General features: G+C 41.8%; 1 protein-coding gene across 7 annotated transcripts; it reads left to right on the top strand.

Annotated features, from left to right (window-relative positions):
* Window positions 1-2,879: 2,879 nt before the first annotated feature.
* Window positions 2,880-20,762, top strand: LOC139391679 (zinc finger protein 384-like). 7 transcript variants are annotated; one of them, XR_011629597.1, is made up of 13 exons: window positions 2,886-3,034; window positions 4,367-4,434; window positions 4,733-4,982; window positions 5,195-5,317; window positions 5,738-5,776; window positions 10,407-10,558; window positions 10,761-10,837; window positions 11,017-11,241; window positions 14,386-14,553; window positions 15,082-15,160; window positions 15,392-15,550; window positions 17,770-19,408; window positions 19,442-20,762. XR_011629597.1 is itself a non-coding variant. In XM_071139114.1 (12 exons), exons 2-12 carry the CDS (start codon window positions 4,372-4,374, stop codon window positions 18,166-18,168), a joined length of 1,734 nt encoding a protein of 577 aa, XP_070995215.1. In that variant the 5' UTR covers window positions 2,880-3,034; window positions 4,367-4,371; the 3' UTR covers window positions 18,169-20,762. The 7 variants fall into 7 exon arrangements, 5 of the variants coding, with proteins under 5 accessions (XP_070995215.1, XP_070995219.1, XP_070995217.1 ...); XM_071139114.1 differs by having other exon boundaries at window positions 2,880-3,034; window positions 17,770-20,762; XR_011629598.1 differs by lacking the exon at window positions 14,386-14,553 and having other exon boundaries at window positions 2,892-3,034.
* The last annotated feature ends 1,042 nt before the right edge of the window (window positions 20,763-21,804 follow it).

The raw sequence follows: 21,804 nt of genomic DNA on the forward strand, positions 1-21,804 counted from the left end.
ACAGAAGTCGACTTACTGCTGAACACCTCCACTCAATTCTGAGGATTTCTTCAGCTCAGAGCCTTACCCCGAACATTGATGAACTTGTGGAAAAGATGGGACACCACCAAGTATCACCCTCAACCTCAAACAAGTGAACATTACTGTGCAATCACATATTTAGAGTTTTTACTCAGTTCAAGTTTAAAAGTTAAAATTTAATATTTGTTTTCACTGCATGTTACTTCTCCTTAAACAAAGTGTTGTTTTTGATTAATAGATTTTTGCACTTTATTTTTTTGTATTTCAATCCAATTATATTTTAAAAATATTTCAGTTGAGTGGATGATAGAAAATTGCTATTATTGTTTTTTCTTTGAAGTAAATTTAGCCCACTTTTGCTAAAATAGAAAATATAGTCTACTGATGGTGCCTTGAATACCGGTTTCTTTCATTTAATGTTCATGTTATGGGGATATTTATATAAAGGAAATTTGTCTTTTGTGTCTGTTGAAAATTAAAGATTACTGACAGAGCCATAAGAAAATATTGCTTTATTTATCTGATCATATTGTAATATATTTGTTAGGTTTTCAGTAGGTTCAATTAGGTTCACTAGACTATATGCGTCATTTAAAAAATTTTCAATGAACATTCGAACAGTCCGGCCCTCGTCTTGTAGCTGATTTTTTTATTTGGCCCTCCGTCCATTTGACTTTGACACCCCTGGATTAGAGTAACTAAAATTAACTGGCTTACTTTACAGTAAGTAGCTAACTAAATAGCCAACCTCAGTTGGCTAACTTTACACACCCAGCAAGTCGTGATAAAGCTGAGGGAACGGCAAAACCATAACAGACATACAAAATTCAACAGGCTTACAAACATATAAACAAGACATTTCACAAATTTGAATTGAGCAATATTTACTTACCAATCAGCGCGTTCACACTGGTTTCGCTACAGACACCACACCCGTTTGAATTTACACCGTCCAATGTAATTGGTTGACTTTATAACATCCCGTTACAGGAAACACAATCCCGCCTTCATTTTGCTTTACTACCCAATCCAATGTAAATGATAGTCGTTCAGGGGATGGGCAATTTTTTGCCAATTCCATTCCCAATGCAGAAAATCAATTGATCAGATCAGTCGTTGGATCAATGAAATGTATTCTGATATCGAATATAAAATAGAAATATAGCTCGGAATCATCAGCTTGGCTCTATAAAATAACAATATTCAATTAAATATGGACATATGAGCAAAATTAATATGGAACTTCGGTCAGATACAGTCAAGAAGGAATTGAGAGAAAACAAAAACAAAGATGGATTCACACAATCACTTTCTAGTCTACATTTGAATTATTACGTAAACCAGTTTTCATTATCTGTTTGAACTCATTCAAATCTAGCTTTTTTACCCACAACATTTCCACAACACATTGGCAAACTTTTTTGGGGGGAATGAATTATTATGATTATTATGTTATGGATATAAAATACTATTAATTTTCACAATGATCAAAACCTACTGGACCTAAAATACATTGTTCTCTCATCATGTACTGTTCCCTAGCAAATACTGTTCACCCATTATGTTCCCCCATCAGATAGGCTATACTATTGTTTAAGATACCTGTATACCCAATAACAACTTTTCACTTCCTATCACATTATGTTAGAGCTGTTGTTAGGGAGCTATAACAGGGATCAAAGACCAGGGATCAAAGACCAGGGGCTGCATATGTACTGTTTGGGTTGCATATGCACTGTGTCGGGTGGATGCACCCAGAGTAGTATTGGTGAGATCCTCCCTGGAAACTCCTAGTCTTTTGAGCCATCAGAGGAAAAAATGTTTGGAGTTGGTTTCCTATAGATTGCCAGCAGCCATGCCAACCCACCCGCTGGGTTGCCCCTGAAGCTAAGCAGGGTTGCTCCTTGGGTGGGTGACCTGGGGCAGGTATTCTATACACAGTAAGGTTATTATGGGTTGAGGTCTTTTGGTGAAGGTGGTTTTGCATTTGGATGGGTTTAGTGATATTTTGCTGACTTGGACCCATGTATCCCAGGCTATTTAGGGTTGCCTGGTGCGTGGTAATGTCTCAGCAGAAATTAAGCAGGTTAAGGCCATCATGTTCAGCTGTTGTTCATTTCACATGCAGCAATGTCAATTATGGCCATGATGGGGGAACAACAGTAGGCCTTTATGATGGGAAAACAGTATCTGATAGAGAACAGTATATTGTAGCGATCCTCGCTATATGAGCCATGGTACAATTTACACCAAGTGGGTTGACCATATTGGGGCGATGCTTAGGGTGTTTGACTTTCATGCCAGAGACCAGGATTTGTTTCCTGCTCTTTGCGTTCACTACATTGGTGTCAGAAGTGGGATGGTGGCCGTTGGGTCATCGTAACACACAGTCCGGGACATGAGAGGGCTGAGTCTAGTCGAGTTAAGGGGACGTGGCTTCCCGTTCAGAGAGGGCAGTGTAGCAATCCTCGCTATATGAGCCACATTACAATTCCCATCAAGTGGGTTAAACCCATAGACTCGATGCGGAGACCAGGGTATTCACGCCGGAGACCAGGGTGCACTTCCCGCTCTCTCTGTTCGCTGCAATATAATGGGGGAACAATATCTGATGGGGGAGCTTCTTCTTTTTTTCTTGCACCTTGTTGGAAACTGGACCAGGATTCCAGTTTGGGGACCAGTGTCTTTGCCTGTACTGTGGCATACCTGTATTAGCCATCATTGATAGTGGAAGGCTACCAACAGTAAATTCCATATAGTCATAAATTAAACTAAATATTCATATAATATATGATTATATACATTTTAAGAGTTCTGTACAGGACTCCAAGGACCGGAAATCAATGTATCGGCACCGGAAGTGTAGAGCGGAGCAGACCCACAAGAGGGAAAAAGAAAAAAAATCTAGTGGAAAAAAATCGGCGAATCTGAGGGTTCAGGCGGATTTGGACTGAGTTTCCGAACTGTCCCGACCCGCGGGACCCCCGGGGTTGAGAGGGAATCGACAACACCGGTAATTAACATCGAGTTATTACTCAATCGTTAATTATTTCTGTGTGACAGAGCAGCTCATACGAGCTGCTGCTTTCCTCTATCTGGACAGCCGGAAGTCTGCATGAAGCTGCGTCTCGCACAGGGGCATTGGCGTCGACGTTTTTTTCTGTGTTTTTTTTATTCGTGAGGTTTTTTTTGTTTTTTTATTTTCTCAGTGTGACGAACAGGGAGAGGGATGGAGGCTTAAGGGGTTGTGGCATTGTTGTTTTCAAGCGGGAGTTTATTTGTTTATTGTCGACTTTAAAAATAGGCCGCATAGTAGCAAGCTAGCTAACAAAAGCTGAAATTAATGGAGGCAAGTTAGCTAGCCAGCTAACCTCAAGGAGCTAGCTAGCTTCTACGTTAACTAACTAGCTCAGATTTCACTCCTCTGTTGTTGCTAGATAATTAACTCGCTAGTTAACATCAATAGCAGTCTATCAAGCTTGCCACCAGACATTTAGCTGAAAGAAAGGGTAGGCGAGTGTTTTATTGTAACGTTAGGTGACGGTCGGCGGCTATCCCGTTGGCTGGCAAGCTGTCTTGTGTGTGTGTGTGTGTGTGTGTGTGTGCGCCCTGGCCTGGGATAGGACTTACTATAACTTGACAGAACTCAATGTTCCACTTCAGAATGGTTAGCAGACACCTCTCTGTTGCTGGTGTATTGAGTTAAAAAATCTACAATAAATAACTTCCACTGTTCTACACCTACTAGCTGGATGATTTTCAATGACAGACTTGACATTCATTGTTCCTTAATATTTATAGTGCCCACTCCATGCGTGGCATATTTAAATATTTCTGTTAAATATTCTATTATGTATGCAATATAATGTATCCCTCATTTTTTGTTATCTCATCTGTAGACTGTTATAAGTTTTAAGTAGCCATTGATGAAACATACTTTCTTGTACACCCCCACTACTGCGCTCTGCATGCATTTACTTGTATGTGAATAATAACATGCCATTTACAATCCTGACCAACAGCAACACTCTGTCCGGGGGCCACAGACTCTTACATACAATATGGCTCCATACAATATGGTTCACACTTTTTTTAAAATCTTAGTTAAATTATTGGCAGTGGGAAAAATGCATACCAGTGAAGAAAAAACATTTGTATCATTCAACGTTCCCCATTCCCTTGAGAAAAACTATTTATTTTACTCAACTTCTTGGATATGCTTAGCAGTTGCAAGAGACCAATAACTTTTGCCAGACATCAGTTGAGATGGGCATGGTCTCATTTCAATTGACGACAACGAGCGAGCAGGTGTTTGTTTATAAGTCATGTTGCTTTTCAATTACAGAAATAATGGAAGATTCCCATTTCAACTCATCATACTTTTGGTCTCCCGTTCCTACAGTACAAGGACAGGTAGAAACCTTATTACTGGACCTTATCTTGAATTGTACATAATACATTTTAGTTGGCACTAATAATGAGCTTACACCTTAGGTGAGGATGGAAAAACATAAAATTCACTGTAATTCATGTGTAAGTAACAAAACAATGAGCCTCCCTAAGTGATAACTTCTACCCCTCCTCTCTCCCACTTCCCTTATCAACCTCTACCACCTACTTATTTCCCATTGGCATCTCACCCATTCTCTCTATTGCCTGTCTTTCTCTTTCCCTCCTCTCCTTTCCTATCCACCTTCCCCCTCCACTATAGATTGAAAACGCCATGTTCCTGAACAAGATGAAGGAGCAGTTGAGTCCAGACAATAAGGGTTCTCCATCGTTCCCTCACTCCTCGCACTATCCCACCGCCATGCTCACCATGGACGCTGGAGGCCGGGTGGTGCCCAAACAGGAAGGTGGAGGCGTCCAATTGAACGCCATAGGTGGGCACCTGCACCAGCCGCACACCTCACAGAATATCACGGTGGTGCCCGTCCAGTCCGCGGGCATCATGACGGCAGGTGAGAAGACGAAACACCAGTGTCCGTTTGTCTGGCGATCCTCTGTGGTTGTTCTATGTGTATCTCTTCCCTGTTTCTGTCTGGCTTAATCATGTTATAGTGATGTCTGTCAAACGTTCTCTGTATTTCATTGGGTGTCTAGTAGTGTGTGCCTCAGCTCTCTCTTGGAGGGGCGTGGTGCAGTCAGGTCACAGTCTCTCTCTCCCTCTTAGCGGGGCTAGTGATAACCACTCCCCAAGGCACCCTGGTCTCTCAACCCACCTCCACACAATCTTTTGTGTCCGGACCCCCTGCCACCACCATGATAGTGTCCTCACTGCACCCCACAAACACAGGTAAAACCTCCACCCCGTTCCCCCAAACCTGTTTACCTTCCCCCCCCACATTGTGATAGGTTGTGTGCCTGAGCAGCTTGCAAACCTGTCCTGGCTTATCAACAACCGTAGCAGACTCACTGGCACACACTCACATACACACATACTGTACATTCATTGGAGCATTAAAAAAATATGGTTGATATGGGCTTGCCCAGCAAGGGGGGAACCACGTTCTAAAGTATTTTAGACTCAACACTCACACACAGTAACACACTCATTGCTGCTTGAGCTAACCCCTGCAACGCGTTGCCAGCAGCCAACCACTAACCCATGACCTGATCCAGCCCCCCCCCACCCTCTGCGGTGTGAGCGAGAGGGAGCGAGCCGGGTAGTGAGCTCCGTGTGTTGAGTGTGTTCTCTTCTCTCGGTTTCTGTCAGAGAGCAGCCAGCACTCCTCTCTCTACTTCTACAGCCACAGTGAGTACCCACCTCCATCTCCCCTCCACCCTGCCCCAACTAGCTGACTACTCCCTCCCCATATGCCATCAACCATCCCTACTGCTTAGCAGCAAAGCCCTGCAACCGTAGCCCAGGTTCAGTCTTGTGGTTGTGTTGTGTTTACTTGCACTCTGAACTGTTTGATTGCTGGTTTGGATATGCAGTTGAGTTGCTTTCTAAATGACTTGTCTGCGTGGAGGGTACTGTACTAAACCACAAATTACCTTTAAGTCCCGCGGTGTAAGCTCGCAACTTTTAATGGAGGAACCACTGTACGTCTTATGTTTCAGTGATGGGGTCATATGTTGTAGCTTAAATCCTTTAAAAGATAGAGCCACAATTGTAGTGAGAAAACAGAAACCACTCTGTTTATTACAACCTCATCTAGCGGCTATCGGAGGTTACTGACGTAACCCCAGTTCTATGAACCAAGTGCAGTTGTTTATTTCAGAGTTTCTTTCGCCACACCATTTTCAAATCAGGCGACCTCCTAGTTTGAGAAGCGCTGCTGAAAGGCCTGTTATAAGCTGCAAAGAAAATGTCTTGGATGTAATGTTTTACTGGACTTAAGCTCACACTATAAATCTCACAACATATTATGAAGATGATCAGATCTGCGACCTATTGATGGTCTAGTAGAGTTATCTGAGTGTGTAAGTCCAAGACTCCAAAAATGATATCTGAAAGTCTAGGAATATGATCTGATGCACATCCACTAATGGTCCTAGCAAGTTATCTGGAGGACCAATGGAGTGATCTGGAGTACACCGCCATGTTCTCTGGTGGTGCTATTCCATTCATGAATGTGATCATCCAAAGATTGATCAAAACCATTGTCTTGGATTAATGTCCAAAATATAAAAAACTACAGTTTCTGGCCCATTCAAAAAGCAAAATCTATTTTGTTTAGTTGTGTAACTGTGCAATGCTGTCGAAATAGGCAGTTGAGTGTAAACTTATTTTTGCAGCGATGAAGTCTGTCAGGTATTTCAGTATATGGGTGTTGTGACATTACTTTCATTAATCTGTTGACTGTTATTTATCGAATCAACTAACTATGTTTAATTGTTACCCGATTTTAAATGAATCATGTAACAATTAACTCATTAGGAATTTGGGGCACCACGAGAGCGGTTGTTTAAAGAGTTACCATCTCCCGAATTAAACTCTAAAGGTCTTTACCTATCAAAACCATAAAACAGTCAACGTATTAATCATAACCTCATATCATATCATCATTCTTCTTTGAAGACAAGCTAGCCAGGGGTGGCAGGTAGCCTAGTGGTTAGAGCGTTGGGACAGTAAGTTTGCTGGATCGAATCTCCGAGCTGACAAGGTAAGAATCTGTCATTCGGCCCCTGAACAAGGAAGTTAACCCACTCTTCCCCGGTAGGCCATCATTGTAAATAAGTATTTGTTCTTAACTGACTTGCCTAGTTAAATAAAGGTTAAATAAGAAAGTAATTCTGAACAGTCGTAACCTCCTGCATCTGCAAAACCCCAGCCTTACTTATGATTCGGTACTACACAAATTGGTTTAATTATCATTAAGTTAGCTGGTAAATAAATAACACAGGATAAACATACACACTTACTACATTAGGAAAAGGTCCCTAGCGGACTGACACAACCTATGGTGGCTTGTTTCAAAGGAGATGGAATGGAGGGGGAGAGAGAGAGAAAGAGACACTTATCGTTAATACATTTTAGGAACTACTCTCACAGTAATCATATACTTTGCACACGAACTGCCGCCCGTTTGGAGTAAGAAATCATGAATGTATTTACATGTGAATGCCTTCGTTTGCCGTTTATCTCTCTGTCTGAACCAGGCCTCCTTAGGAAGGGTGTTGGGCTTTTCCTCGGCACGCTTGTAAGGCTCTGATTGTCCAAAAGGTGTTTCTCTGTTCTCTCATTTTCTCCTGAAGCTTCTTTGAAGATAGGCTAGCCAGCCGTGTCGATGGTTCCAGTGCTGTGATGAGAGTAGCGCACTATGGTGATTTGAAAGAATAGTCCCACTTAAATTCACTTTCGAAGAGATTTTACTCCGGACAGCTAATCAGCCGTACCAGTGATTGTCCGGAAGGTGACGTTATTGTTTCAACCTCGTGTTGAGATTCAGGGTTCAAACCACGTTAGACGTGGGTTGCAACCCCTGGTCTTTCCTGGACTAAATGTTAATTTCTTTACCAATCCTTTTATGAACTCATGTCAAAAGGGATGGTTCTGTCAAGCTGACATGCTGTCTGACCTCACTCGGGGCGTGGCTACTTACTGTGCAATGTTTATTCAAGATAAATTATCTCTTATGGCTCCTAAAATCACATTCCTATCTTAACAAAAATACATGAATCGTTTTTCATATTTCATATACAAAGTAGAGGATGGAGACTTCGTACATGTAGTGTATATACAGTGCCTTGCGAAAGTATTTGGCCCCCTTGAACTTTGCGACCTTTTGCCACATTTCAGGCTTCAAACATAAAGATATAAAACTGTATTTTTTTGTGAAGAATCAACAACAAGGGGACAATCATGAAGTGGAACGACATTTATTGGATATTTCAAACTTTTTTAACAAATCAAAAACTGAAAAATTGGGCGTGCAAAATTATTCAGCCCCTTTACTTTCAGTGCAGCAAACTCTCTCCAGAAGTTCAGTGAGGATCTCTGAATGATCCAATGTTGACCTAAATGACTAATGATAATAAATACAATCCACCTGTGTGTAATCAAGTCTCTGTATAAATGCACCTGCACTGTGATAGTCTCAGAGGTCCGTTAAAAGCGCAGAGAGCATCATGAAGAACAAGGAACACACCAGGCAGGTCCGAGATACTGTTGTGAAGAAGTTTAAAGCCGGATTTGGATACAAAAAGATTTTCCAAGCTTTAAACATCCCAAGGAGCACTGTGCAAGCGATAATATTGAAATGGAAGGAGTATCAGACCACTGCAAATGTACCAAGACCTGGCCGTCCCTCTAAACTCTCAGCTCATACAAGGAGAAGACTGATCAGAGATGCAGCCAAGAGGCCCATGATCACTCTGGATGAACTGCAGAGATCTACAGCTGAGGTGGGAGACTCTGTCCATAGGACAACAATCAGTCGTATATTGCACAAATCTGGCCTTTATGGAAGAGTGGCAAGAAGAAAGCCATTTCTTAAAGATATCCATAAAAAGTGTCGTTTAAAGTTTGCCACAAGCCACCTGGGAGACACACCAAACATGTGGAAGAAGGTGCTCTGGTCAGATGAAACCAAAATGTAACTTTTTGGCAACAATGCAAGACGTTATGTTTGGCGTTAAAGCAACACAGCTCATCACCCTGAACACACCATCCCCACTGTTAAACATGGTGGTGGCAGCATCATGGTTTGGGCCTGCTTTTCTTCAGCAGGGACAGGGAAGATGGTTAAAATTTATGGGAAGATGGATGGAGCCAAATACAGGACCATTCTGGAAGAAAACCTGATGGAGTCTGCAAAAGACCTGAGACTGGGACGGAGATTTGTCTTCCAACAAGACAATGATCCAAAACATAAAGCAAAATCTACAATGGAATGGTTCAAAAATAAACATATCCAGGTGTTAGAATGGCCAAGTCAAAGTCCAGACCTGAATCCAATCGAGAATCTGTGGAAAGAACAGAAAACTGCTGTTCACAAATGCTCTCCATCCAACCTCACTGAGCTCGAGCTGTTTTGCAAGGAGGAATGGGAAAAAATTTCAGTCTCTCGATGTGCAAAACTGATAGAGACATACCCCAAGCGACTTACAGCTGTAATCTCAGCAAAAGGTGGCGCTACAAAGTATTAACTTAAGGGGGCTGAATAATTTTGCACGCCCAATTTTTCAGTTTTTGATTTGTTAAAAAAGTTTGAAATATCCAATAAATGTCGTTCCACTTCATGATTGTGTCCCACTTGTTGTTGATTCTTCACAAAATAAATACAGTTTTATATCTTTATGTTTGAAGCCTGAAATGTGGCAAAAGGTCGCAAAGTTCAAGGGGGCCGAATACTTTCGCAAGGCACTGTACTTTTCAAGTTACAGTATTTCCTTTATAACCTTTTTAATGACATCACAAAATAACAACCCATATGACATTATTATTCTTTAGAGCATCTCTGACCATTCCACACGTTCTATGTTAACGTGTTAAGAGTTTCTGCGGGAAAACGGTCTCTGGAGACAAATTAACATTCCTGTGTGAATTTTGGAGAGGGAGACTCTAGATCTCCTCTCCTTTAATCTACAACAGGGTGTGAGGTGTCAACCACCCACCAGCTCCCTTCTCCCCCCTCTGTGGTTACTGTCATCCCTTGCCAAGCCGATATGACCCATTCGGATCCTCACAGGACAGTCATGACATGGGTGAAGAGATTAAAATGCCTCAGTGTTATGGGGTTATATACCACTTACACGTTGTTGCTTTCACCATTGCATACCAGGAGACATCGTTTTGGATGATACTCACCAAGAAGAGGCCCAAGGGATATGTAGCGTGGTGTTTAGTGTCTTTTAAACAAAGCTGTATCCCCCCCGTTCTCTCCCCTTCCCTCTATCCCTCCTTTCCCCATCCCGTTTTTTTGTACCTGTTTCAGGCAAGAAAGAGGATTTGGTCATCCCTCCTGCTGTCATTCCAACGCCCGGGAAGCGGGGCAGGAAGAAGAAGTCAATGATGTCGAGGGCGGGCGCCACCCTCCCCCCAGGAAGTGATGCGTTGATTCTGGCACACCTGGCTGCTGGGGGACAGGTGATTGAGAGTCTAAGGGATGTCACATAAGAACTAAGCCTCTACAGAAGTTATGTTGAGTATTATGTTGTGTTTAGATCAACTCCCCAGTCAATCCAATCCATAGTGATAAAATATGTTAAGGCTATGTAATGTAGTGTCATTATTTCAGGATTAGTGAAGCAAAGTGTTGTTTATAAAAACAAATATTGTTTGTTTACAGCACCACACTGCCGACCATTATGACTTATCAAATGATGAGGATGAGCATGGGAACAAAGATGGGACCAAATCATACAGGTAGATTATAGGCTTTGTGCTTACATACTTTTTACCCCTTAACTCTCACAATTTGTTACCCAAGTTGAACCTGTAATGTATTCCCCATTCAACGTATCCCCGTGTCTATACAGTATCTCTGTTCTTCTTGTTTTCTCTCCATTTCCACCACCTGCCACTCTCTCATACCCATATTCCAGGTGCCGGATGTGTGCGGTGACGTTCTTCAGTAAGTCGGACATGCAGATCCACGCCAAGTCTCACACGGAGGCCAAGCCGCACAAGTGCCCCCACTGCTCCAAGTCGTTCGCCAACTCCAGCTACCTGTCCCAGCACATCCGCATCCACAGCGGGGCCAAGCCCTACACCTGCTCCTACTGCCAGAAAACATTCAGGCAGCTCAGTCACTTACAGCAGCACACACGGTACTGCTGCCTCCCTGGCGTGTGTGAGTGTGTGTGATGATTGATTTCAGGGAATAGGTGTGTGACTGCAGAGTATAGGCCGTCACACAAGAATTAAGGGCTGGTAGTAAAGACTATCATTACAAATTCAGGGATATTGATACCAATGTACCTTTCCACATTTGGCTTTGGATTTGACCCTTACAATATGAGTAACTACTCTGCATTAGATACAAGGGTTTTTATTTTGACAATGCAAATAATACATTGTTACCCCCAAGAATACTGATTTAAAAACGTCTTATTGTACTTCATCTATGACTGCAGATTTAGAATAAACAAGCCCAATAGTGATGTTTCTGGTGACGTGTGACAAAGCAGCACCACCTCTTTCCTCTCTTGTTGAAATGTCACCACTTTTCTAAGCAGAGTGTGTGCTGTTTGACATGTTTTTTCTTGCCAAATTGCTTTTTGTGAAATTTGATGAATTTGTTCAGTTATGTCCTTGCTTCTGTTGATTTCTTTGCGTGTGCCCTCTTCATTTTGTGGTATCCATCTCATCCTTATCCCTCATTTGACTTTTCTGACTGTCTGCTTCCTCGCTCTCGGTTCCACACGTTCACTTACAGTACCAGTCAAAAGTTTGGATACACTTCATTCCAGGGGTTTTCTTTATTTTTACTATTTTCTACATTGTAGAATAATAGTGAAGATATCAAAATGATGAAATAACACATATGGATTCATTTAGCAACCAAATAAGTGTTAAACAAGTTCTTCAAAGTAGCCTAACTTTGCCTTGATGACAGCTTTGCACACTCTTGGCATTCTCTAAACCAGCTTGAGGTAGGGATGGTATACATAAGATATTTGGTAAAAGACCAAGTCTATATTATGGCAAGAACAGCTCAAATAAGCAAAGAGAAACGACAGTTCATCATTACTTTAAGACAAGAAGATCAGCCAATCTGGAAAATGTCAAGAACTTTGAACGTTTCTTCAAGTGCAGTCGCAAAAACCATCGCTATGTTGAAACTGACTCTCATGAGGACCACCACAGGAAAGGAAGACCCAGAGTTACCTCTGTTGCAGAGGATAAGTTCATTAGTGTTAACTGCACCTCAGATTGTAGCCCAAATAAATGCTTCACAGAGTTCAAGTAACAAGCACATCTCAACATCACCTATTCAGAGAGACTGTATGAATCAGGTCCTCATGGTCAAACTGCTGCAAAGAAACCACTACTAAAGGACACCAATAAGAAGAAGAGACTTGCTTGGGCCAATAAACACGAGCAATGGACATTAGACCGGTGGAAATGTGGTCCTTTGGTCTGGAGTCCAAATTGGAGATTTTTGGTTCCAACCGCTGTGTCTTTGTGAAACGCGGTGTGGGTGAACAGATGATCTCTGCATGTGTATTTTCCACCATAAAGCATGGAGGAGGTGTTATGGTATGGGGATGCTTTGCTGGTGACACTGTCTGTAATTTATTTAGAATTCAAGGCACACTTAACCAGCATGGCAACCACAGCATTCTGCAGCGATATGCAGTCCCATCTGGTTTGGGCTTAGTGGGACTATGATTTGTTTTTCAACAGGACAATGACCCAACACACCTCCAGGCTGTGTAAGGGCTATTTGACCAAGAAGGAGAGTGGTGGAGTGCTGCATCAGATGACCTGGCCTCCACAATCCCCCGACCTCAACCAAATTGTGATGAGTCGGACCGCAGAGTGAAGGAAAAGCAGCCAACAAGTGCTCAGCATATGTGGGAACTCCTTCAAGACTGTTGGAAAAGCATTCCAGGTGAAGCCGGTTGAGAGAATGCCAAGAGTGTGCAAAGCAGTCATCAATGCAAAATGAATCATTTAACACTTTTTTTTGGTTACTACATGATTCCATGTGTTATTTCATAGTTTTGATGACTTCACTATTATTTTACAATGTAGGAAATAGTCAAAATAAATAAAAACCCTAGATTGAGTAGGTGTGACCAAATTTTGGACTGGTACTGTACATACAAGCAGGAACATATGGAAGACAGTGATACCGTATATAACCATTACCAGAGACATAGACAAAGATTTTTGACACAACGTTCAGTGCTAGGTTAAAAACAAAATGTGTAGGGGAGGTCAAAAAGCACAGTTCAGGCTTCAAGTGTAGTACAGATTGAGTGCCGTGGTTGTATTCAAGAGAGATCACAGTAAGTGTATGCGTTGTTTGCTATCTTGGAGGCTATTGTTTTTATGTGTAGTTTGCAGATTTTGGGGGGAATTAAAGTTGCTTATGTTATTGACAAACACAATCTGAAAAAGTAGTTTTTATGCGTTTGGTAAACTAGAAATAATAGAGGTCCAAGCATCGATCCCTGTGGAACACCACATTTGATCTGAAGAGGGGTTAACTTCTTTGAAAGTGACAGATTGCATTCTTCCTTTTAGATGGCTGGAGAACCATAGCAAAGACTAATAAGTCACGTCCACCTTTGGGGAAAGGATGTCATTTTGGGTAAACTATCCCTGAAAGAGCATCATAACGTAAATGCTTTTATTTCAGACAAATAATATGGCTCTATCTGTACATTTAGATATTCAAAGACTACATCTTTCCATATTGAGTTCTTCATTTTATTTGGATGCCTTTCCCTGACACTTTCAGTTCTATCTGTGCACCATCTCTACAACCAGTCTTTGGTTTCTTGAATGTTTGAGGAATTAAATAAATTGCTTTTCCCTTCCTCCCACCCTCACTGTTCTGTTAGAATAAAGTGCTCCCCTTGCCTTCTCTATTGCATTTCCTCCCTCACATGCCCCTCACAGTTTTTTGCCTTATGTTTCAAGAGAAAGGCGAGCACATGCCTTCAGACTCAAATGTCTAAGTTGTAGGCCTCTGTAGAATTACCACACAATATCGTTAGCACACCATAGGTGGAGAGCGAGAGAGAGAGAAAGGAAAGGGGGACTGCCTGCTGTCTGTTTTCGTACTGTGTTTTGCAACTCAGACACAGCAACAACAAAAAAGTGCACACTGTCAATCAAACTGCTCTAAACTTGATTTGGGGTGATTTGATTATGATTTGATCTCAGGATAATTTGTCGCTGATTTGATACATTATAAATCTCTCTCTTTTTCTCTCTCCATCTCCCCATCCCCTTGTTAGAAACCACACTGAGGGCAAACCGCACAAGTGTCCCCACTGCTCCAAATCGTTCTCCAACTCCAGCTACCTTGCCCAGCACATCCGCATCCACAGCGGGTCCAAGCCCTACACCTGCTCCTTCTGCCAGAAAACATTCAGGCAGCTCAGTCACTTACAGCAGCACCACAGGTAAACACTACTAAACAGGGACAGTGGGCAGTCACGTCATCACACACCCTCTCTAGTTCCATCTACTCCTCTTTTTTTGCTTTTTTCTCTCTTTCCTTCTCAATCGTTGAATCTCATTCTTTTATCTTCTTTCTCAATTTCAAAACAACCCACAGAGTTATTTAATAAAGTGTTTAGGATAAATTGATGTGATTACATTTCTCATTAAAGTTTGCTACATTTTCTAGCTCCTCCCTCATGTCAGCATCAGTTTGGACATGAGGCTGTTGCCAATATACCCTTGCCCTTACACTTTGACATCTGAATGGACTGGTTTGATTTACCAGTAAGTATTATGGTGGAAACTCTTATCTATGAGGGGCCGTAAAGAAAGACCATTGGATAGTGTGGTTGATTTGGGATTGGATCTCTCTCTTTCCATCTTTCCTGTCAGTTCCTTGGAGTGAGTGACACTGTAAGGAAAGTAGTCAGGCTACTGGGGTTTTCGGGGAGCTGTAGTTCATTACAGACTGTGTTTCACTTCCATAGGATCCACACGGGGGATCGACCTTACAAGTGTATCCATCCTGGCTGTGAGAAAGCATTCACTCAGCTGTCCAACTTACAGGTAGGCAGGACTTCTACATCCAATTCACAAGTCCAATAGATCTCAAATTTGGACAATAATCATCTCAAGTTCAATTTATTTGGTTGTAAGTTTCTCATAGCAAAAATTCACTTATCTTTAAATGAATTATGTACAGTTAATAACATAAGCATAATGATATGATGTAGGCATGATAACGTTATAGTCACAATAATCATAATGTATTAACTCTTAAATTGCTGCTTACCCCAGTCTCACCGCCGGCAGCACAACAAAGACAAGCCGTATAAGTGCCACAACTGTAACCGCGGTTACACAGATGCGGCCAGTCTGGAGGTGCACCTGACCACTCACACGGTCAAACACGCCAAGCTTTACTCCTGTGGCCTGTGCAACCGCGCCTACACCTCGGTACGCCTGCCAATCACCCTAAAACCTCTACCTCCTCCTCAACTACATGAAGTCCCACCCCTTTTAAAAGAGTCACACCCACTTTTGCTTTCTAGATGCGGGGCCTCCCCACTTGTGAGGGGCCTGGTGAATGAAAGTGGTGTTCAGCAATGTCATATTTTAGGGGAGGGGCTAGAGCATTGTGAGGGTGGAGATTAATTCATTGTATGTACTTCTTTCAGTAACTGCAATATTAGATTACTTGAAGGACTACAGTACTTCAGGTTACTGTAAGTTGGTTGGTAGTGAAAACAGTTGAACAACCAGTAGAAGAGTAGATGAACAAGTACACGCAGTAGTTTGGCTTGATGGTAACCTATAGTGTTGTATAGGACTGTACGGGTTGGCGTTTGGCTATGTAGTTAAAAACACTGCTCCCCCCTCTACTGTAGTTTATATACGCTTGGCACATATTTCCTTCCAGTAATTTGCATAGACTACAAAATGCCTGAGTTTGTATGTACAGTTGAAGTCGAAGTTTACATACACCTCAGCCAAATACATTTAAACTCAGTTTTCACAATTCCTGACATTTAATCCTAGTAACAATTCCCTGTCTTAGGTCAGTTGGGATCACCACTTTATTTTAAGAATGTGAAATATCAGAATAATAGTAGAGAGAATGATTTATTTCAGCTTTTATTTCTTTCATCACATTCCCAGTGGGTCAGAAGTTTACATACACTCAATTATGTATTTGGTAGTATTGCCTTTAAATTGTTGAACTTGGGTCAAATGTTTTGGGTAGCCTTCCACAAGCTTCGCACATTAGGTTGGGTGAGTTTTGTCCCATTCCTCCTGACAGAGCTGGTGTAACAGAGTCAGGTTTGTAGGCCTCCTTGCTCGCACACGCTTTTTCAGTTCTGCCCACAAATTTTCTATTGGATTGAGGTCAGGGCTTTGTGATGGCCACTCCAATACCTTGACTTTGTTGTCCATTTTGCCACAACTTTGGAAGTATGCTTTGGGTCATTGTCCATTTGGAAGACCCATTTGCGACCAAGCTTCAACTTCCTGACTGATGTCTTGAGATGTTGCTTCAATATATCCACATAATTTTCGTTCCTTATGATGTCATCTATTTTGTGAAGTGCACCAGTCCCTCCTGCAGCAAAGCACCCCCACAACATGATGCTGCCACCCCCGTGCTTCACGATTGGGATGGTGTTATTTGGCTTGCAAGCCTCCCCCTTTTTCCTCCAAACATAACAATGGTCATTATGGCCAAACAGTTCTATTTTTGTTTCATCAGACCAGAGGACATTTCTCCAAAAAGTACGATCTTTGTCCCCATGTGCAGTTGCAAACCGTAGTCTGGCTTTTTTATGGCAGTTTTGGAGCAGTGGCTTATTTCTTGCTTTCAGGTTATATCGATATAGGACTCGTTTTACTGTGGATATAGATACTTTTGTACCTGTTTCCTCCGTAGCATCTTCACAAGATCCTTTGCTGTTGTTCTGGGATTGATTTGCACTTTTTGCACTAAAGTACGTTCATCTCTAGGAGACAGAAAGCATCTCCTTCCTGAGCTGTATGACGGCTGCGTGGTCCCATGGTGTTTATACTTGCGTGCTATTGCTTATACAGATGAATGTGGTACATTTAGGTGTTTGGAAATTGCTACCAAGGATGAACTAGATTTGTGGAGGTCACAATTTTCTTCCTGAGGTCTTGGCTGAGTTCTTTTGATTTTCCCATGATGTCAAGCAAAGAGGCACTGAGATTGAAGGTAGGCCTTGAGATACATCCACAGGTACACCTCCAGTTGACTCAAATTATGTCAATTAGCCTATTAGAAGCTTCTAAAGCCATGACATCATTTTCTGGAATATTCCAAGCTGTTTAAAGGCACAGTCAACTTAGTGTATGTAAACTTCTGACCCACTGGAATTGTGAATTATAAGTGAAGTAATCTGTCTGTAAACAATTGTTGGAAAAATGACTTGTCATGCACAAAGTAGATGTCCTAACCGACTTGACAAACTATAGTTTGTTAACAAGAAATTTGTGGAGTGGTTGAGAAACAAGTTTTAATGACTCCAACCTAAGTGTATGTAAACTTCCGACTTCAGCTGTAGGTGCTGCCAATCTCTTGCATTTTGTCCCCAAGACCCGCTGCATAGTAAGAGTTCACTGCACTGTCCACCTCCCTCACCATCTTTCTCCCCACTCTTCTCCAGGAGACCTACCTGATGAAACACATGCGGAAGCACAACCCTGACCCCCTCACGGTGGCGGCAGCCATCGCCGCCCAGCAGGCTCAGGGCCACACCCCCGGAGGAGGGGGCAGGGGGAGGGGCCGTGGGAGAGGAGGAGGCGGGGCAAATGCAGTGGGTGGTCCTGGAGGGGCGGGCCAGAACCCGGGGCAGAACCAGTCCCAGAACCCCAACAACCCACAGCAGGGCAGCTACCCACAGACGGAGGGCGTGCCATGCTCCTTTGACCTGCACCAGTACAAGACGGTGTCGGCCGGCGAGATCCAGTACAAGCCAGTCAGCGTGGCTGATCTATCGGCCCATAAGGACCTCTGCTTGACCGTGTCCACCTCAGCCATCCAGGTGGAGCACATGAACTCATAGAGCAGGAGGATGGACAGAGGGGAGGAGAGGAGTTTGGACAGAGCAGAAGATAGACAGAATGGGGAGGGAGGGAGTTGGAGGCTGGTGTCACTTTAAATGGGAGGATAGGCTCATTGTAATGGAATAAATGGAACTGTGTCAAACACAATCAATGTGTTTGATTCCAGCTATTTCAATGAGGCCGTTCTCCGATTTCTCCTCCCACCAGCCTACACTGACAGGGAGAAAGGACTAAGTAAAAGCGACACTGCCTTGTGGTTGGCGAAGGAATGGATGGAAGAATGAGGTTTGGCGATGCAAGACCCAATCAGAGAAGGAAAGGAGGGCGTGAAGAGGAAACCTGAGATGAAGAGGAAGTATGGGATATGTAGTCCAGTATTGAATGAAGAGATGATCTATGAATGGTTCAAAGAAGGCACTTAAAGGAGAAGACATCGAAAAGAGATGAGGGGGGGGGGTGGGCTGATATAAAGAAGGCACTTGATCAATCTTGTATTTTTACCCTCATGGTTTCTCATTGTTTCACTTATTAGTTGTATGTATATTATCATATGTATGTATTTTTCTACCAACGACGTGGTGAAGTAAAAAGATTGTGCAAGGAAAGTGAGTGAGAAGAAACATCAAGAAACAGAGCAGATTTTGTATTTAAGAATGATCATTTTCTATATTCCCAACTCATTCTTGCAAAGCAAGGGGTATGGGGGAGAATGGCAGTTTGTGTTGAAACAATGAGGTACTTTTAACAGGTTTTTTTTTTTTTTTTTACCTTTCATACAGAGTATTAGTACCTTCGTTATTCTTATTGTACGCAACTATCAATGTTATCCTCATTATTATCCATTGGAAGATACTGTAATCTATGTAGATATGCAGTACCACTCAAAAGTTTGGACATGCCTACTCATTCCAGGGTTTTTCTTTATTTTTACTATTTTCTATATTGTAGAATAATAGTGAAGACATCAAAACTATGAAATAACACATATGGAATCATGTAGTAACCTAAAAAGTGGTAAACAAATCAAAATATATTTAATATTTTAGATTCGTCAAAGTAGCCACCCTTTGCCTTGATGACAGATTTGCACACTCCTGGCATTCTCTCAACCAGCTTCATGAGGTAGTCACCTGAAATGCATTTCAATTAACAGGTGTGCCTTGATAAAAGTTCATTTGTGTAATTTATTTTTTCCTTAATGTGTTTGAGCCAATCAAGGTATGGGTGGAATACAGAATGGTGGTCCTATTTGAATGGTGGTCCTATATACAGATGGTCCTATTTGATAAAAGACCAAGTCCATACGACAGTCCATCATTACTTTATTAAGACATGAAGGTCAGTCAAGTGCAGTCACCAAAAACCACCAAGCGCTATGATAAAACTGGCTCTCATGAGGACCGCCACAGGAAAGGAAGACCCAGAGTTATCTCTACTGCAGAGGATAAGTTCATTAGTTACTAGCCTCAGAAATTTCAGCCCAAATAAATGCTTCACAGAGTTTAAGTAACAGTCAAATTGCTGCAAAGAAACAACTACTAAAGGACACCAATAAGAAGAAGAGACTTGTTTGGGCCAAGAAACACGAGCAATGGACATTAGACCGGTGGAAATGTGGTCCTTTGGTCTGGAGTTCAAATTGGAGATTTTTGTTTCCAACCGCCGTGTTTTTGTGTGACGCGGTGTGGGTGAATGGATAATCTCTGCATGTGTATTTCCCACCATAAAGCATGGAGGAGGAGGTGTTATGGTGTGGGGGTGCTTTGCTGGTGACACTGTCAGTGATTTATTTAGAATTCAAGGCAAACCAGAATAGCTACCACAGCATTCTGCAGTGATACGCCTTCCCATCTGGTTTGCGCTTAGTGGGACTATGATTTGTTTTTCGACAGGACAATGACCCAACACACCTCCAGGCTGTGTAAGGGCTGTTTGACCAAGGAGAGTGATAGAGTGCTGCATCAGATGACCTGGCCTCCACAATCACCTGACCTCAACCCAATTTGAGATGGTTTGGGATGAGTTGTTGTTTAACACTTTTTGGGGTACTACATGAGTCCATGTGTGTTATTTCATAGTGTTGATGTCTTCACTATTATTCTACAATATAGAAAATAGTCAAAATAAAGAAAATCCCTGGAATGAGTAAGTGTCCAAACTTTTGACTGGTACCGTATATAGAAGTGACTTTTTTCATTCAAAAAAGGGAATGATGTACTGCCTCTGTAAAGAAAAAACAGAGATCTAAATACATATGAAAAAGAAAACAAAATAACTTCAAAAGTATGAATCGTTGACATGTATTTGTAACCCGTCCAATCACAGAGCTCTATTCTGCTCTGTGTATTTATTGAGCTGGCTTGTGATTGGCCGGTGATCTTACGTATACTCCTTGTACTTCATTATGTGTCTTTTGAAATAACACAGTTCTCATTATTCTTATTGTTATCGCTCCTAATGCCGTTATTAACTACCCTTATGCTACACTCGCTGTATATGCACATTACACATTCATATGAACAGGCTGTTTCTCCTCGTAAGGACAATAAATTGAGACAGTCGAGATGACGATCTTTCTGTCCGATTCACCTTTTCCTGCATGCCGTGGCCAGTCAGTTTGAAGGTATTGTATCAATGTACAGTACACAGGTAAATTATACATTGAAATAGTGTAGAATATTGTGTATGCTAGGTTATTGTGTTAGGGACCCTAATTTGCCATTAGTGTCCCCTGTGCCATGCCCATTTCACAACCTTCATACACACAAGCACCAAAGAAGACGAGGGTTGTGGTTAATAGAATCAAAGGAATTCTGTATTTGATATCATTTAAGGGTATATGTTTCCTACAATATACAAATGTCTAAGGTTCCTCATGACACTAGTGCACAGCCATTTGAAAACAATACAGAGACACATTACCATTTTGGCAAGTCTTCAAAAACAAAGTAAACAACACACTATTCTAATATAACTCAAAGAAAACGACATGAAACCAGTCCTGGATACAATCTGCTTGCCATGGAATTCATCTCATTATTTTCATTAAATGTATAGTATGTCACTTTTTCCCAAGCTTGGTTTGGTTTTCACTGAAACATGCCATTTAATAATATATAATACAGCAACTGTTGGTATTATTTCTTGGTAAAACAAGAGGCAACCATGAAAGTAGATTATGTCCTGGTTATAGTAAGATGCAACACAGAAACAGGGTAACATTGTGTTAGTCAGGATAAGGAGGTTTGATTACTCTTGTCTTGTGATGCAACTGAAGGTAAACGCTTTTTGACAAAGCCAGGCCAAGACGCTGAGCTCAGAAGGTTCTTTAAGAAAGTATGATACATGTGACAACTTGACATAAACAGCTGATTTTAGATATGATTTTCTTATCTTTGAGTACAGTACAACATGTTTTAAGCTAAATTGAACACACATTTTAACATACTTCACTAAAACAGGTACTGTAGAGGCATTTCTACAGTAATTACAACATCCAAAATATCCCTTATTTTGATGCTTTGGACATATTTTGAACCTCTGGTTCAGTCCCTGGTTTGGTTACTTATCCATAGCAGGAGTACCTGTTATGGGTCATGCCTTCAGGCTCCTGAAAAAATTACATATAAAAAAAC

Source organism: Oncorhynchus clarkii, chromosome 32 (genome assembly GCF_045791955.1).
Source record: "Oncorhynchus clarkii lewisi isolate Uvic-CL-2024 chromosome 32, UVic_Ocla_1.0, whole genome shotgun sequence".
Classification (NCBI taxonomy): domain Eukaryota; kingdom Metazoa; phylum Chordata; class Actinopteri; order Salmoniformes; family Salmonidae; genus Oncorhynchus; species Oncorhynchus clarkii.